The sequence below is a fragment of the Podarcis melisellensis genome (genome assembly GCF_964234715.1).
Source record: "Podarcis melisellensis genome assembly, chromosome: 4".
In the NCBI taxonomy this organism is placed as follows: domain Eukaryota; kingdom Metazoa; phylum Chordata; class Lepidosauria; order Squamata; family Lacertidae; genus Podarcis; species Podarcis melisellensis.
In genome coordinates, this window is record NC_138531.1 from 78,882,816 (window position 1) to 78,901,176 (window position 18,361).

Here is an 18,361-nt window from a genome sequence, read left to right on the forward strand (position 1 = left end):
ACAGCATTTTACTACAGAAAAAGGGTGACCACCATTTGCAGAGACATTACATCATTTACTTCATGGGATGCCGGGGCCAATGGTGTGGGCTGTTCCTCATCACGTGGCAGCAGGCAATTTGCTTCTGGGACCACTGCCAGAATCTCCCCCCTTTCAACTTCTCACCTTTTGATATTGATATATGTTCTGATATGTTTGACTTAGGGATAAATAGATCAGTGTATTTCTGGTTCATATCAGTTTTGTCTGTGTTCATTCATATGTATTGCATCCAATTTCTGTAACTTCTAGGGTTTGGGGGTTTTTTTAGCCACATGAAAATGCATGTTATTTTAAACTTTTTTTAAAAAAAATACACATTTTTGTATGCATGTTATCATAAAATACACATTTTTATACACATTTTTGGTATATATCTTGAAGTGCATCACAGTTTGGTTAGAGTGTCACAGGACTAGGAAGACTCATGCTCAAATCCCCATTCAGCCACTGGATGACTTTGGGCCTGTGAGCATCTTCCAGCCTGAACTACCTCACAGGGTTGTTGTGAGCATTAAAAGGGGAGCGTAAAAAGGGGGATGGGGAACCATGCAATGTATTGTGAGCTCATTTGCAGAAGGGTGCAATAAAATGCAATCATAGGTGAGTGTGATTGAAGAAAGGACTAGAATTCTTCATTCCTCCTCCACCAATTAAACTTTAGCATTTGGTTGGTTGTATATAATGATCATCCATGCACAAAAGTGTATAAACGACCTAGCAGTTTCCCAGAAACTGCAGGAGACTGTATTTAGCTGCATGGTGGAGTCCATTGAAGCACCAGACATCAGGGTGCTGAGTAATCAGTAGGACATGTAATCTCATTGCATTTAGAAACATTAGCTCATTGATTCAGGAAGCAAAGGAGCATAACAGCTACAATGAGCCCTGAGAGGTTGTAGTGTCTTGCGTAGGGTTAAAGAAGGAGCAGACCTTTACTGGAACACTGCCAAGGGGACTTGGTTTGACTGCCATTGCCGCAATATATTAAAGCTGGTGCAGGTGGCTACTATGTGTGAATAACTGTATATGCAGTTCTGCTCACATAAACTGTGTAATTTCAGAGGGAGTACTCTGAAAAATTGCACTGATACTTTGGTGAAAAGTGGGTTTCCAAAGCAGTCTGCTCTCAGAAATACTCACTGTAGAGTTCTGGCAAAATAGGTCCTCTGACATGGCACATGTGAACTGACAACTTGGGCCATTCCAAGGTCACTCACTGGCAGGAGTGCCAACTAATGATTCAAATTGAATTGAAATTAAAAGTTATGAAAAAATTTAATCAATAGGTCTGCAAGTGGGGCAGACTAAAATACTGTGGAAAGGAACTCTTCTAGCTTTCTTTCCATGTTTGATATATAGTTGTGCTTTTTTCTAAACGTATCAAGTGCCCTTCATTGTGGGGAACATCTTATATTTATTTTCATATTTTAGGTTGTCTAACCTACCACAGTCTGATATTAAGGTAATTAATTAAATCTGTATATCGCCCTATACCCGTATATCTTAGGGCAGTTCACAACATAAAATCACAATATAAAAGCCACAAAATACATAATAAAAATACAAAAATGTATTAAAAGGCATTGGATTTCAATTAGCTTAGGGCCTGAAAGAAGAGGAACATTTTTGCCTGGTGCCTAAAGGTGTATAATGAAGGCCCAGCCGAACCTCCACAAATGGGGAGCCACTGCAGGAAAGGTCCATTCTTGTGTTGCCACCATCCAGACCTCTCACGGAGGAGGCGCACAAAGAAGGGCCTCAGAGGATGATTTTAGGGTCCAGGTGGAAGAGGTGGTCCTTGAGGTATAGCTGCTACAAAGCACATACCTTGGCTTAGCATTGTGTGCAAAAGCAGCCAGAGATTACCCAAGAAGGAATTGCCCCCATAGCATTGTATAGACCAGGACTGTTCCTTTTTTCAAAATTTTGTTCTGATAAAGTAAGAGGTATATAATGAGACTAGATTGGAGGCAGCAGTTATACATTTCCCTGTGATCCAAACCCATTCAGTAATTTGAATCTATGACTTAGTGGTAATAAAGCTACTCATTTCAATCAAGCAGCTGTTTTTTATTTTGAATTGACAAGGTGACATGTAGTAAACTCTTAGCTTGGAAAACTTCCCTCTCCATAGTTATAAATATATCATGCTATTGTGCTTGGCAAGCTGCAAGCAAATAGAGGTAAGATCTCATTAAGGGAGCAAACTGTGGAGTAGGGAGAGGACAGTGTGAAGCTAAGGGTGATAACAGTGGCCTTGTCCAGAATAGGCCATGGGAGTTTTCTTATCTAACTTAAGCAGGAGGTGCTGGGAGCTTCCTGTGCGAAATTAGGAGCATACACTGCTTTCCTCTTGTTGTTTGGCTTCCTCCTGTATATAAGACGGTTCCCAGCACAGTGATTATCTTTGCATCTTCAAACATGGCACAATCTACTTCCTTAAGAGTATGATGTATCCTTTAGAGTCTTGCCATCTTTCTCCCCCCATCCTCCCTCTGTCCTCCAGTTCTTCTCAATAGCTCATCTGTGTCCTAAGCACTTTTAAGGTTCAGTGACATATGGAATACATATACAGATATGTAACACCAACACACAGTAAATGTGTACATCATATATTGGATCCTTCTTTGGAAATGTCCAAAACTACTACACAGCAAGTGCCTTGGGGGGTGGGAATCCAAGATTAACAGCTCTGACCGTTCCTTCCCCTTTCTTGAAAATCTGTGGAAATCTAAATTGGGATTAATGACTAATGGTTTCCCAAAGTGATAGCTTGTTTCTCTAATTTTGGCCATCAGATCCCTAAGCATGTGCACAAAAGTGCAAGTTTGCGTGCATAGCAAAGTAAGAGCGAGATTTGTGATTCACATTTTTAACTAAACTCTCTGAACTAATATGCATATGTTGTGTCCACTGTGTCTACAGTACACAATTTCCAGGTTGTGTAGGGTAATAATATGACCAATTACTGCTATTGACATGGATTTTTTAAAAATCCTTAAATGTTTTTGAATATTCACCATTTGTTGCACTTCTCTTTTTTATTGGATACTTTCCAGCTACAAGTCATCCCTGTGAGCTAATACGTGCTTCTGATTAGCAAACAGGATGACCCATTTATCATACATTGATAATTAATTGCCATGATTGACAATGTTAAGTATCACAATGTACAATGAATGCATTTTTGCAATATTTCCAGGTGATTCATAGTGAAACCGGAACAAGTCATGGTGGATTTTATACATTTACAGAAATCTGTCATCTCCCACATAACTGCACTTGACACAAATACTTGCTTTCTGCCATAAAGCACCACATATTATAAAATCAAGGGACTTTGCACCTCCAACCAGTTCTGCAAGGTCAGAACAACAACCTCAGAAGACTGAATTGGAAATAACAATATTAAAATTTGAACACGTGGATATGAAAGCTGGTGCAGTGCAGTGGCAAGGCTACTGAGCTATGAACAAGAAAGACATTGGTTCAAATATTTCCTTAGCTGTAATCGGAGCCGGCTTACCCATGAAGCAAGGTGAGGTGACTGCCTCAGGTAGCAGGATCCACCAGGGCAGCAGATCCGTCCTCCAAGGAATGCCTCACCCACTCATGCCACCACTCCCGCATACTCCTTAGAGGCTAGATCTGCCGTCTCCTTGGCTTTAGCCACCCTGCCATTGCCACCTCAAGAGCAGCCTCTTGGCAAATAGGAGGTGCTGTTTGCCTCCTCCCACCCCTAGGGAGGAAATGGTAGGGGCTGCCATCTGGGGTATTCTAGGGTCTGCACTTGCCCAGTGTGATTCAGAGCAAACCCACCCACCCCCGCACACCCTTTGATTCCCACTTCAGTTGTGCTCCAACTATGGTATGGAGATTGCCACATTTTTTGCCCTGGGCAAAGCCTCTAGAGGGGTGCCATTAAGGTCCCAGCCTCTGTGTGTATGTACGCAAATGTGCGTGGGGGGATGCTAAACTGGGTCTTCAACCCAGGGGAAATAAAGCCTTGTTTCACCCCTGGGTGTGATTGATTTGATCCCCCACCCCCACTCATTCCCAGGTTAGAGCTTCACTCACCCATTTGTCCCCGATGTAGATTTTTATTCTCCCCCTTTGTTCCTGATGCAGATCGTCATTCTCCCCTTTTTTTTCTTGGTCACGGGGTGGCACCATTTTGTGGTTTGCCTGAAGTGCCAAAATGTCTATGATCTCCATGAGTAGGCTTAGGGAATTCACACACCCACACCCTTTTTGCAATGATTTGACAGGGAGTGCAGACCTTGTTTGCCTTATGATGTGACAACTTTAGCTTGGCTCTCAGCTGTGAGAGGATTGGGATGTGAGGAAGCTCCCAGTGTTCTTTTCTGACCCTAACTCTTTCTCTGTGTGCTAGCAGAACGTTCTCGGGAGGATCCTACTTGGACAGAGCCTGGCTAGTTTATGAATAACTGACTGTAGACCTATAAGATCCATGTCCTCCATCCACACTGTCATCATATATCTTACTGTTTTAAGACCTGCCAGTCAAAGTGCAGTTTAAAGATAAAGAACTATAAGAAGGGAGAGTGGTGCCTTGAAGCTGCCTAATAGTTATTAGTACCTGGACAACAGACTGAACAGATACACAGATTACCTTGGCACAGTTTTCCTCACTATGGTGAGATGGATTGCATTTTTATTTAAATTAGAATTTAAATTCTAATTCTGTGATTGTAACTGTACATACAACCTTGTATGCAAATGGGTGTCCTCTTTTGACCATTTTGGGTGTGATGCATTTCCACATTCTTTGTAATTTATAAATGGCCACCCTAGATCACATCTCCTACACATTTGAGCTCCCTTGAAGATGAGGTGTTTCTGTCCCTGCCATGCTCTCCCACTTGGCTATTCTCTCCTGGTTAATCACAGCTTCCATCAGCTTTCAGTTCCATTTCTAATATATCAAAGACCACAGATTGTCATTAAAGCATGTCTGGACCTTTTTTGAACCCAGCAGTGTGATGGGAAAGGAAAACTTGCCCACCTTGCAAAAAAATAAAAATATTTATTAAAAAACAAAATTCCTATTATGTCAAATCTTTATTTTGTTCTTAAGTGTAAGTTATATTAATATTATTGAGATTTCATTGTCTTCTTATGATATGCATTATAGTAAGCAGCCTCCTTGTTGTCGTCACCTATTTTTGTTACCATTCATTGTATGTTATCCAGTTCTACTCCCTGCAACCAGAATTTTAAAAGGGGCGGAAAGGTCAGCCTTGGGCAGATCAAACACTCTGGGTAACTGAAAGTAGCTGTTTGGATCCAGCTTCTATTTTTAGTATTTTTAATTAGTATTTTGTATTTTGATATAGATGATTAGATTTGTTTTATGGGATTTTATGGGATTTCTTGTGGATAAGAAATAAATGGGCAATTTTTAAAAAACAACCCATAATTTGTAAACGATGCACTCAGTGTGTAGAATTATTATAGATTTGTACAGCGATAGTAACGCGTTCAACTCTCTCCTGATGAAATTAAAGGCGCTTAAAGGAGCTTAATTTTGGTCCTACATTATCTGTTTGCCTTCTGCTTGGTTCAAACCATTGCACTTAAGCTTTTCACTGTTTGTTTTTAATTGATTGGATGTGTTTTTATCAGAAGTGTATTGTAATCAATGGTGAAGTTCTGCATTGAGTGGATACAATTTAGAAAGTACATGCATTCATGCGCAACTGTTCTGGGAGCTTTCCCCAGTTACATCAGCACCTCTTCCTTAATAGCAACATACTCTGAATTTTCTAATGCATTAAAGATGTTCTTTGAGGCATTTTAGCTAATTTGAACATATGAAGGTGTCTTATATCTGAATCAGACCTTTGGTCCGTTTAAGTTAGTACAGTCTCCTGGGTATACTTTCCTCTGATAGATAATTACTGCAGTTGACATGGAGATCTAATGATTGCAAAGTGTGTACTCTTCCTCTGTTTAGTGATCATTGTGAATTAATTAGTTCAAGCCACAGTTTTCAGTAACTGAACTGATGTAATTCTTTGTGAAACAAGCTTTTAAAAACAATTTGTGCTCTTTTATGTATCACAAACTGACCCTGGATCAGTCTATCACAGAGAAATCTGTAGATTATCTTGTGGCTTATAAATGCAATGAATGACTGTAATAATGAAATAGTTACCAGATGCGGGTGGACATTATTTCAAACTGCTCATGCTTTTGGTAGTTTTAGTGCAGTGATGGGGAACCTGTGCCCCCCCCCAACTGTTGTTGAACTCCAAGTCTCATTAGCTCCAGTCAAGATGTCGGGAATCATGGAAGTTGTTGGTTAGCAACATCTGGAGAGCCACAAGTTCCTCATCTTTGTTTTAGTGGAAAACACTGAAATAAAGAAATACGGGAAATTGTACCATTTTCATAGAATCTTGGAGAAGTGGGAAAAGAAATGCCATTAAAAAAATTTAAAATACAGGCAAAGATTGATTTGCTTGCACCCAATTGATGTGCGATCGTGCATGTGTGCAAAGTGCCAAACCCAGAAGTGACCCTAAAGCATCACTAAAACATCAGGATGGAATGGGGGCGGGCAAACGGGGGTGGGGCAAGGTGGAATACTTTATGTGGGCCACGCCAACATGCACAGGGATATGGAACGTAACCCCTGTGCAAAACAAAGGATTGCCTATACTTTTATATTCCCTTTAGAGGTAACAACCTTCTCAAGATGACTTACAAAATAAAAACATGAAACTGTAATATACAGTGAACTAAAACAGCATTAAAATAACAGCATAAAAAAGCATCAAAATGACGATTTTATATAATAGTAACTGAAATTAGGGCTGTGCACTGGATCTGGCCAAATTCCAGATCCTGAACCAAATCAGGCCTATTTGGGTTGACTTGGGATTTGAATTGAGTTGAAGCAACCTCAGTTCACCCTGGTTCAATCTCTGGAGCTATCTGGGCTACCAAAATTGGATGGTCTGGCAGTGAGGAGAGAGAAGCAGAAGGCCTTCCCCCCCCCTCACCCAACCCCCCCCCCAACCAGATGTTTAATCAGGATTTTAAACCCTGATTAAACATGGGGGCAGTTGAAGAAATAGGGTTTTAAAATAATTAAACAAATTTCTTTAGGGGGGAAAGGTAGAATGTCATTTTTAAAAGTTATTTGGGAGGTTTTGCTAAGAGTTCAGCAGTTCAAGAGCACATTTGGTCAAGTAGTAACCTTGTTCACTTGTTTTGCTGGGTTCTATGTCAAGTTCCCTGCTATCCAAATGGATGTTGCATATAATGGTTATGATGCATCTTACATGAAACGATCAGGTGCTGTTTTCATTCAGTGACATAAAGGACTGAGGAAGTTAATGCCGTAGGAAAGGATTGGTACTTCTTTGATCAATGCTAGCTATTTGATCACAAACTTGTGGTTTTAAATCCTACTTTTCTGAAGGCAGTGATTTACATATGAAAGTAACTTACTAATGCAGGAATTTGATTCATTTGTTTTGAAGAAGCTTGCACCCAGGTCTTGAGAAGTAAAACATTTGATCCAAAGTCAAAGCTGTTCCATTCAAAGCGGAACTGTGAACACCTAGCTTTAAACAAAACAAGAATCTCTCTCCAAAAGAATGTAAAGAGATGAACGCAATGTAACAAGCATTCCAAAAGACTTATTACCATATGCATCAAATTAGGTTTAAGACAATAAATTAGTTCCATAAAGGGTGATTAAGAGCCAGGACATTATGTAATATAACCAGCATTCCCGCCCACTCTTGAAATTTCATAATCAACAATACTTTCTGGCATTCTTCTTCCGCTCTACAAGATTGAAGACATTTAAAATGTTTTGACATAAATTTCCATATTTTCACAATTTGTGAGGCTTTATTCCAAACTTAGTATATATATATAAAAGAAGACTTTGGTCATCTTCACATGCTTGCATCCAGTGTTTAGCAGACGAGAATGATGACAGGCATAGCTTATGTGCTTATTCCCACAGGCCCCCTCATATGTTTACTTAAGACTGGGGATGCAGGTGGTGCTGTGATCTAAACCACTGAGCCTCTTGGGCTTGCCGATCAGAAGGTTGGCGGCTCGAATCCACTCAATGGGGTGAGCTCCTGTTGCTCTGTCCCAGCTTCTGCCAACCTAGCAGTTTGAAAGCATGCCAGTGTGAATAGATAAATAGGTACAACTGTGGAGGGAAGGTAAACGGCATTTCCATGTACTCTGGTTTCTGTCATGGTGTTCCATTGTGCCAGAAGCGGTTTAGTCATGCTAGCCACATGACCCAGAAAGCTGTCTGTGGACAAATGCTGGCTCCCTCGGCCTGAAAGCGAGATGAGCACCGCGTCCTATACAGTGGTACCTTGGGTTACATACACTTCAGGTTACATACGCTTCAGGTTACAGACTCCAGAAATAGTACCTCGGGTTAAGAACTTTGCTTCAGGATAAGAACAGAAATCGTGCTCCGGCGGCGTGGCAGCAGCGGGAGGCCCCATTAGCTAAAGTGGTGCTTCAGGTTAAGAACGGTTTCAGGTTAAGAACGGACCTCCGGAACAAATTAAGTACTTAACCCGAGGTACCACTATAGTCGCCTTTGATTGGACTTAACCGCCCAGGGGTCCTTTACTTTTTTGTTGTTGTTGTTTAGTCGTGTCCGACTCTTAGTGACCCCATGGACCAGAGAATGCCAGGCACTCCTGTCTTCCACTGCCTCCCACAGCTTGGTCAAACTCATGTTCGTAGCTTTGAGAACACTGTCCAACCATCTCCTTTATGTTCGTAGCTTCAAGAACACTGTCTAACCATCTCCTTTACTTAAAACTGACTATGATGAATGCCTGAACAGGGCTATTCTCATGTTGTTATTTAGTTTTTGAAACCAAGGAACAAAAGAAAGAGTAATGTAAGCAAGTTTTTCATGTTAAGAAAAGAGTCTGCATTGGAAGAGAGAATCTGTCTTAATACTAACAGATGTTTTTATGAGACATAGACAGTTATACTGAAAGATCTGGTTGTTAACACTACACATTTGTCCAGGTCCCAATACAGCCCTGCCAATTTGGATTCTACTCTCACACTTGACCAGAAATCAAACAGCCATCTGTAACATGACAGAGTTTAAATAAGGTTTTGGATAGATCCTTAGATTGTAAGCCCCCTTGGAGACAAACTATTAACATTTAGAAAAGCTGCTGTATGCCACTCTGAGCCTATGCAATAGAATGGGATATACAGTTGCAGTCAAAATTATTCAACCCCTCACAACTGCACAAATACAACAGGTGTTGTCTCAAGCACACCTGATGCAACTAATCAAGGGCTTCATTAGTTGCACCAGGTGTGCTTGAGCTGGAACACATGAAATACCTGAGCTGGGTTTGCTGAGTGTTAAATTTGGCTGCATGTTAGAAATATGGTTAAGTCAAGAGAATGGTTCCAAAAGGTAAGAGGAAGATATCATCACCCTTCACAAACAAGGAGCAGGATACAAAAAGACAGTGAAGGCACTATCTTTGTTCCTAGAGACACCATTGGAAGCATAGTTCGCAAGTTCGAAGTTAAAGGGAAACTGGTTACACTACCTGGACTGGGCAAAAAAAAAAAAGACGTTATCTGCAGCAGCAACCAGATTTCTGAGAAGGCAAGCTGGGGAAAGTCCTCAAATAACTGCAAAAAAGCTGCAGCAAGACTTGGGGGTAGCAGGCACTGAGGTTTCAGTCAGCACATTAAGGCCGTACTAAACACAGATTTCCATGCCAGAACTCTACACCACTACTGACCCAAAATCACAAGAAAAGTTGACTCCAATATGCTCAAAATCATATAAATAAGCCACAGAGTTTTGGGGTTCTATTCTGTGGAGCGATGAAACAAAATTGAAACTTTTCAGCTCCATGGATCAGCATTACATCTGGAGGAGGAAGAATGAAGCATATGCTGAAAAGAACACTCTGCCTACAGTGAAGTGTGGTGGTGGTTTGGTGATGCTGTGGGGCTGCTATGCATCCTCTGGCACTGGAAACCTGAAGTGTATGAAAGGCAGGATGGATTCATTGAAGTTTCAGGAAATCCTAGGAGGAAACATCATGTTGTCTGTGAGGAAGCTGACGCTTGGGCTTCATTGGACCTTCCAACATGACAATGATCCCAAGCATACCTTAAATTCCCCTAAGGCTGGGTTGCAGAAGAAGTCCTGGAAGGTTCTACAGTGGCCATCAGTCACCTGACTTGAACCCCATAGGAAATCTCTGGTGGGATTTGAAGAAGGCAGTTGCAGCACCAGACCCAATATTCTTGAACTGGAGACGTTGCTCATGAGGAATGGGCTAAGATTCCTCAGGAATGCTGCCGGAAGCTGCTGTCTGGCTATGCATCTTGTTTGCAGCAGGTCATAGCAGCAAAAGTAATAAGTAATAAAGATGCTTGCAATGAAGGGGTTGAAAAATAGTGAAACTGGAGAATCCAGTATAAGTTGCAATTTCAGCTGAATTTTTAAGCATCCATTGTGTTGCTATTTCAATTGCAAACAGCTGAAAGTCGGTAAATTTTGATAATAAACCTGATGGGAGTTGAATAATTTTGATTGCAACTGTAAATCAGATAAAGAAACTAGAGACTTCATATTTTAAACATTTCTTACTTGAGCTTCAAAACCCTTCTTTGGTAAATGAAACCCAACCCTTGTCCATATGTTTCACATGTTAATGACTTCTACCTGGAAAACTTAATGAGTGGTCAGAGGGAGAAGACTAGGAGGAGGAAGAGGTGTCAGAAGCTGAAGAGGTAACAGGGTTTAGTGAGTAGGAAGAGTCTGTGGCAGAGAGCAGCCCAGAGTTATGCAAAGTTATACAATGTATAGTTATACTAATCAAGTAAAAATCATTTAAATACCATACATTAAGTCCGCAACTTACTTACACTCTCACAACCTTATGCGTGGGGTGGGGGTTTATTCATTTTTCCCCCACCCGCAACCCCAGTGGGGTTTTTTTGCTTACTGGGCTTTGGGAAATGAGTGCGAGGGCTCTGACAGCATCCCCAAGCCCTTGTGCCACCTTTTCAAAGCCCAATAATCATGGTGGTGCCTTCCTTACCAGCCTTTGGGAAGGAGATGTGAGAGCTCTGGGAAGGTCACAAGAGGGGCCTGCAAAGCTCTCGGGGCCCTCCTGCAACCTTCCCAGATCCCGGTAAGCAGCCCTCCACATCAAGGGGAGTTGGGTCTGGGGGTTCCTGATTTTGTAGAATTTTGCCTTGACACACAGACCCTCGGAACTGAACCCTTGTGTAAGTGGCATGCCCACTGTGTAATGTATGTGTGTGCATACTGCACATGTCTTTAGGTTACGTAAGGCACATAATGCACATATTACACTCTACCTCAAACATGCTCAGATTTGTGTGAGGGATAAAATTCAGATTGTAGCATAAACCATAAAATTCAAATCTTGAACTTAAATCTATACTACAGTGTATAACTAACCAATGTTTTAAGAAGTTTAGCTGTGGATGTCTCATAATTAAGCCTGTGCAATGGGCCCCAACTGCAACCCATTGTCTGTAATGACTTACCAATTTGATGTCCTACTTCACTCTTACTAAACTCTCATTGCTCCCATCATAGGGATGAATTTTGCTCCAATCCAGAGAGACCTTTCATCTTGAAACCTGGGAGCACTACAGGAAACAGAATTGAAACCATCACACAGAAAACAGCAATAATAGAGGGAAAGAATAAGGTATGGTAATTTTAAAGATAAAGTACTTCAACCTTGGGTATTCGTACTATGAACTGTTTTTAAATGCTGGATGATTAGTTGTTGGAAGTCTCTTCACAGCTGAAAAGAGGTTTCAGAAATCAAATCCCAGGTTATTTCTGTTGCAGTGTCGTAGTCACATTACCAAAGTACATATTCTGTTCACAGTTCTTGTGGATATTGGCCATGCTATCCGTGCAAATAGCAGATTGGTCCCATAAGGTAGTGTGCCTTTGGTGACTCAGTAAGGGGCTATTAATAATTAGCAGCAGAAGCCTCTTCTGATGCTTAAATTCTCATTTTGATGCTGTCTGGGACTGGATAGGACAAACATTATGTCTCAAATTGAACAAACTATTACATGATATCAAATCCCACCAGTACTGCAAACCTTACAAAACAACTTTGAATTCTAAGGTACACCATTCTGCACCACTTCCCACGTGTCTGGTTTTTAAGTTAATTTGCTAATAGTTGCAATGCTACTCTGGTAGTCACAAAAATTTGGAAAGGGTTCAGATAAGAGTCATGAGGATATCTGAAGGTTTGAGAATATTATTTTACAAAAGAGACAGTTGGGGATGGTTGCAACACAATCTGAAATTTTATCCAGGGTGAGGCAATTCTGGAAAATACTACAGAGTATTTTCACACAGAGACACAGCGACAGCCAGCAGAAGACACATATGCTCCAGAAATATCCATGGCAGTGATTTGCATATGGTCCATTTTGTATTCACTTGTGCTTCCTCTTTTGGTGCTTCCTGGTAGTGTATTATATTGTTCTATGTGTCTAGAGGACAATTATAAGGAGGAGAAGCATGTTCAAACTTATTTTGACTTAGCTGACTCAAGTGCTTTTTTGAGCAAATGATAGTGTTTTGGGGAAGAATAGTTACACATAAGGTGAAACAATAAATCAATAGTCTAAAGCAGGGCCAGGGGTCCATTGCCAAAGATCTGCATGTGGACTTCTGCTTTTCTTCATGTGGCCTAATTCCATGTTGGTAGAGAAACCTAGAGCAGAAGAAAGAGTGTAGAAAGTTGATAGTGGCAGAGAGAGCTGAAACAGATGGAGTCACGGAAGGAAAAGGGGAGGCGGAAGTCCTCTCCCAAGTGATCCACCCCTGAGAAGAAACTACAGATATCAGGGAACCTAATTCTGCATTAAACAGAAATGACAGAACGGACTTTCCCCCAAATCGGGTGCCAAATCATACATTTGTTGCAAGCCCTAGTGGGATTTTCTACTTTTGTTTCAGGTTCATCAGTTCTTAAAACTATCCTTGAACATATTTCTGATAAAGTTAACATACTTTTATGTAGAGCAGTAGAGATTCATTCAACTGGGATGATACAAAGATGGCAGTGACTAACTGCTTTTTTTCTGACATGAGTGATTCTATTGAAACAAACCAAAGAAAAAGCTTTCATAGTTTTGAACTCGCTCTGACATTTAAAATGTTTTGGCAAGGGTAGCGGTGGGTGGCTTACCAGCCTGAGTGTTACTATGGAAATTTCCCTTTGATCAGAAGTGATTTGGCAAGTTTGGTTCTCCTTTGAGACTATTTGTGTCAAGTTTGGCTATTGTTAATGTGGGATAGAAGAGATATCAAATTCATCTTCTAACCAAAGTTTGTTAGACGTTAGTGTTGCAGACGAAGTTAAGCAAAATCCAATTTAATCCTAACATGTAAAAACACGGGTCAAATTTCTCTGTGAGTCTATGCAAGAAACAAGTCAGAAGGTGACAATAAAACCTGAATAAATGTCTATGACTGCTCAGGTATTTGGCTTTTCAGTATGTGTCTTACCATATTGGAATGAGACTTGTGTAGGCAAGAGTCTTCTTTGTTTATATCACAGCAGTGCAGAATGATTCCAGCATGCCAGGGTATGTTTGGTCTTTTTGTGCTATAAATTAACATTGCTTCTCCTTTATGGCTGTGTGTACACACCATACATTGAAAGCACATTATTTCCCCCAAATAATCATGGCATCTGTAATTTCTCATCACAGAGCCATAATGCTCAGCACCCTTAACAAACTATAGTTCCTAGAATTCTTGTGGGGAAAATAATGTGCTTTCAGTGTTGTGTGTATGCAGCCTAAATGCTGGAAGTGAAATCCCATTGGGATGGGATATACTGAACTATCAGGCTTATAGCCAGTGGTGTATTGTAAATTTTGATATGCAGGAGATCATTGTTACAGTCTCCAAAGCCATGCCCAAAGGAGAATCCAAAAATACAGGCACCTGAGCTGATTCATTTTATGGAAATAATACTCAGTTTATGAGGGGCACCATGACTGCAGTCCTCAGTGGTGCTTACTTCTGACTGTGTAGGTTCAGTTGGAAAAACATGATGACCTTTAACAGAAGTTCTTCAGCCAGCTGAAATGTATTTATTATTCATTTATTTTAAAATGTCTAGATGAGTCTCAAGACTATAGATGTGAAAACAATTAAAAATAGCTTTAAAAACAGTGCAAAAAAGACACTTAATTTAAAACAATGCAGTACGAACACATAATGTATAGATCATTTCACCCAGCTGGAAAACCTATTGAAAGAAAAATGTATATTGTTTCCAGAATGGTGAAAACCTGTTGTGCCTTAACAGGGATGCTGTTCCACAAAATGGGTATAGCCACACTGGAAACCCTTCTCCAAGTTACTGTGGATCAGGGTTCTGATATTTTAGGGACTTAGGTGGGTAACCTTCCTACAAACACAATGACTAACTGGTAAGGGGTAAGGCAGTCTCTTAAGTAACCTGGCCCTGAGCTGCATCAAGTCTTATATGGACTAGTAGCAGCCAGTGTAGATCCCCCAGATAAGGTGTTATATGCTGGTAATAGTTTATTCTTACAACCATCCTTATTGCCATGTTCTGTATTAGCTGCAGCCTCCAGGGTAGCCCCACATAAAGAGCATTACAGTAATCCAGTCTTGAGGCTGCTAATGCATGGGCAACTGTAGTCAAATTATTCATTTAGCTTCAATTAGAAATGCTAACAATCTTGCAAATAAGTGTTGCCATTTGAACTTCTAGTGTAAAGTAGCTCAATTATTTTCCTCATTCTCTGACTTCCTACATGCTAATCTTTAACAAATAACATCAGAAAGTCTCATTGTCACCTCATTCATTTTGCCAAAACATGGAGCTTCTTCCAATTATCTTGGTACCCCAGGACATGCCTTCAATGCTACCTCTCTGAAAAAAAATCCTGGGGCTGTCCTCTCCCCTGTGTATGCCCTCCACTCTTCTACTGCTTATAGCTACAACTGTTTCTTTTTACACAAAAAGTACTGCTGATTTCTGAGATGGCAAGAGGGGAACGGCTGAATTCCCAGACCAGTGGAAATATCAGCACGGCTAATAATGAAATCTGCATTCAGAATTCCAGAATGTATTTTAAAATGTCAACCAACTGTCATTTAAAAAACTTGCCCAGATACAAGTACATGAAAGATTGATTCTCTTAGGTGTGATATTGAGAGTTTTATGTTACAAAATAATTGCTCCCATTGTTAGCTACTTGCTCATCTTATCTGTGGCTAATCACAAACAAGGGAAACATTTGCTTTGTAAGCAAACCTTCAGAGCAAGAATGAGATCTATCCTTGAGGAAATAGCCGGAATACCAGTTTGAAGTATGCCACATCTTAGTATTTGAGTGTTAGCAAGATTATACAAGAGCTTCATTTAAGAATGGGTGTCTGTTCTCATTCCCATGCCCTTCCTGTTTTCAGACAATATGAGATTTGTCCTCAGAATCTCCTTCTTACACTACCCTCTAAGTAGTGTTATAGAACAGTGGTGGCTAATCTGTAATGTTGTTGGACTCTGATTCCTATCAGCCTCAGCCAGCATGGCCATGTCTGACATGATGGAAGTTGCAAGACAGCACTATCTAGAGGGTCACAGGTTACCCATCCCTGTTATAGAAAATTTGATATATACTTGGCATGTCATTTTGTTTTTTAAAAACACACAAAGCAAAACGCCATCTGAATTACCTATATAACTATGTGTAGTGCAGGCGTGTGATTCTTAATACACACTGCAGTGAGACAAGATGAAGTGTGGATAAACCCTCACAGCCTCAGGTGCAATAAGCTGCTTCCAAACTCTGCTGTTGTAGGAAACAGAGAGGTGGGGGTAACAGCATCTTAGGGCTCCACACAAGTGATTTATAGTCTGCATGAGTGATGCCTTCATGTCCAACATGTTGCTCCCAGGCTACCAGTGGGAGGAGGGTGGCTGGTGAGTGGAACCAAATGTACACTTCATCAGGATCAGACCTATGTGAGTCTTCTGATCTCCTTGGCCCTTGGCCAGTGCCTGACCTGGCTGATTTTTGCTGCTGACCATGATTGCATCTAACATGTTAAAGCCAGGATACAAAATAGTAATATTTTTTCAAAAGTTAAGAATTAACTTCTACTCTGTTGCATACATGTATCTACATTTTCCAGTATTTTTCTTGCCAACTCCCTTGGCTGGCTGAGTGACCTCTGGGCATCCTGTGGGGTACAGCTCACAGTGCCACACCTAATTTATTGTAACCTTCATCAGTACATCATGAGAATGAGATAAATCCATGTTAAATCCTAAATGTTCAGAATATAATGATTCTGGAAATATAAAGGTCTCCTGGGTAAGCTGCCTTCCTGTTATGATTCCATTATTTCCTTGGCTTTATATGATGGTGGCACCTCCTAGTTGCTGCACTGCTTTTCACTGAATTAATGGAACAACTGAATCATGCCAGTGTCAGTAGTCAGGAGGATCACTGAAAAATAATTATTAAAAACGGATAAGAACTAAAACTATTATTTTCCCCAACAGACTGCTAGCATGTTGATTGTGGCTGAATCCAGGTCATCCGGAATCTACAGTTGCATAGCTTCCAATAAAGTGGGAAGTGACGAAAGAAATATTAGTTATTTTGTAACAGGTGAGATACAATTAATGTGATATTAAATCATACAGCTATTGATCGACTACATTTTGACCCATTTCTGTTTGGAGGAGATAACTATAGTGAATGAAAATAACAAAAATTATAGGGTGCTAATAGATTAATCCTTATTCTGAAATTATTACTGGCTGGGAATTTTCTGTTCATTACCAGCCGCCACCTGTGACTTGTGAGCTATTTTCTTCTTCTCCTTAAGGTATTATTACAAAATACCTTCAACATGGCTGGTTCACTTGTAGCTCCGTCATGTATGTTCACAGCAAGGTGTGGGTCTCCGAAGTGAGCCTTGGTCTCACATGCCCTGCAAGAAACCAAATGCATGCTGGACTCGTATCTATGAACATACTGATGTGGATCTATTATGGGCTGAACTAAGAAATTACTTTGTAGCATGAGAAAAGCACTTAGGTGAATCCGTTCTAACAAGTTGTTATAACAAGCTTACCCTTTTCTCCTTGCAGTCAACTGCTCTTGCTGAGGGAGAAAAAACCCCACAAAAAACACCACCTTTAAACTAATGCCAGTACAAAATGCTGATGGCTGTGAACAAAAGGCCAGGATGCTAAAAAGGATTTCCTTTCAGTGTATTCAAAATAGATACTTCAGGGCTAGACTGATTGCTAGAAGTTGTTAGCTTTTCAACAGCTTTCAAGTTTGTTCTCATTTGAAGACTGGCTTCATCAGAGAATGGCAGGAAGGGGACAGGAACATATCTGGGGCAAAAAAAAAAAGCCTTCTAGGGCCTGTAGAATGGACCAGATGAATATATCCTGGGACATGTGTACATTCTGACCACAGGGTAGAAGCACTAGATCCAATATAAGCCTGATCCTTCCCCTATTTTTTGTGGTTGTTTTGCTGGCACACAGCAGGGCCATGGGTGTGTTTGCAATTACTGAGGGTGAGACAGGAACAGCAAAGCCTTATCTCCTGGCTGACCAGTGTCACTAAAGGCATTTTATTTTGAGATTCCTGATGGTGCTTGGCAAAGATAAACAAAATCTTCCATCAGGAAACCTGGGAGCTATTTCCACAGGAAGTTTCAAATCACTACAGTAAATAAAACTCTTTTACATCATTCCAGCCACTCGCTATCCCGCTTTTCTCAGGCTTTAACAAATTCTATGAGTTGGTTATAAATCAGGAGTCTTTTAAAGAAGAAACTTAGTGTCATGTCTTCTTCCAAAATCAGTTTGTTTCTTTTGTCTCAAAATAGCCTACATATAAAATTATCTCTTTAAACTGGACAGTATTTTTAACATTGATAGTTACTTTATCAACTGTCCTGTGATCTCTGGATGATGGCTGACACAAGTGTAATAAATAATTATAATAAATAAAGTGCACATCGTGTCAGGATTAGACATAGATATGTCACTTAGCTTTTGCTTGATCTTTGCAATAACTTTGTTTGTTCATTAGCTAAGTAACATTACATATATGGGAAAGGGAACCTGTAACCCAGCAAATGTTGTTGGACTCCAGTTCCCATCAGCCCCAACCAGCATGGCTAATGGCCAGGGATGATGGGAATTGTAGTCCAGCATATCTGGAGGCCCAG

At 40.5% G+C, this 18,361-nt stretch overlaps 1 protein-coding gene and 1 long non-coding RNA gene across 7 annotated transcripts in view; one reads left to right on the forward strand and one right to left on the reverse strand.

Moving 5' to 3' along the window:
* The window catches only part of FLT1 (fms related receptor tyrosine kinase 1), a 142,004-nt gene that overhangs the window by 71,663 nt on the left and 51,980 nt on the right, over window positions 1-18,361 (forward strand). For all 6 annotated transcript variants that reach the window (XM_081909316.1, XM_081909315.1, XM_081909312.1 and 3 more), the window contains 2 exons: window positions 11,678-11,792; window positions 16,668-16,776. In XM_081909316.1, coding sequence (XP_081765442.1) covers window positions 11,678-11,792; window positions 16,668-16,776 — 224 coding nt within the window. The remainder of the gene's footprint in view (window positions 1-11,677; window positions 11,793-16,667; window positions 16,777-18,361) is intronic.
* On the reverse strand, window positions 4,686-11,728 carry LOC309369005. Its single transcript, XR_014168001.1, has 3 exons — window positions 11,626-11,728; window positions 7,522-7,637; window positions 4,686-6,420 (listed from the first exon to the last, which is right to left on the reverse strand). It is a non-coding gene; the product is annotated as an uncharacterized lncRNA (long non-coding RNA).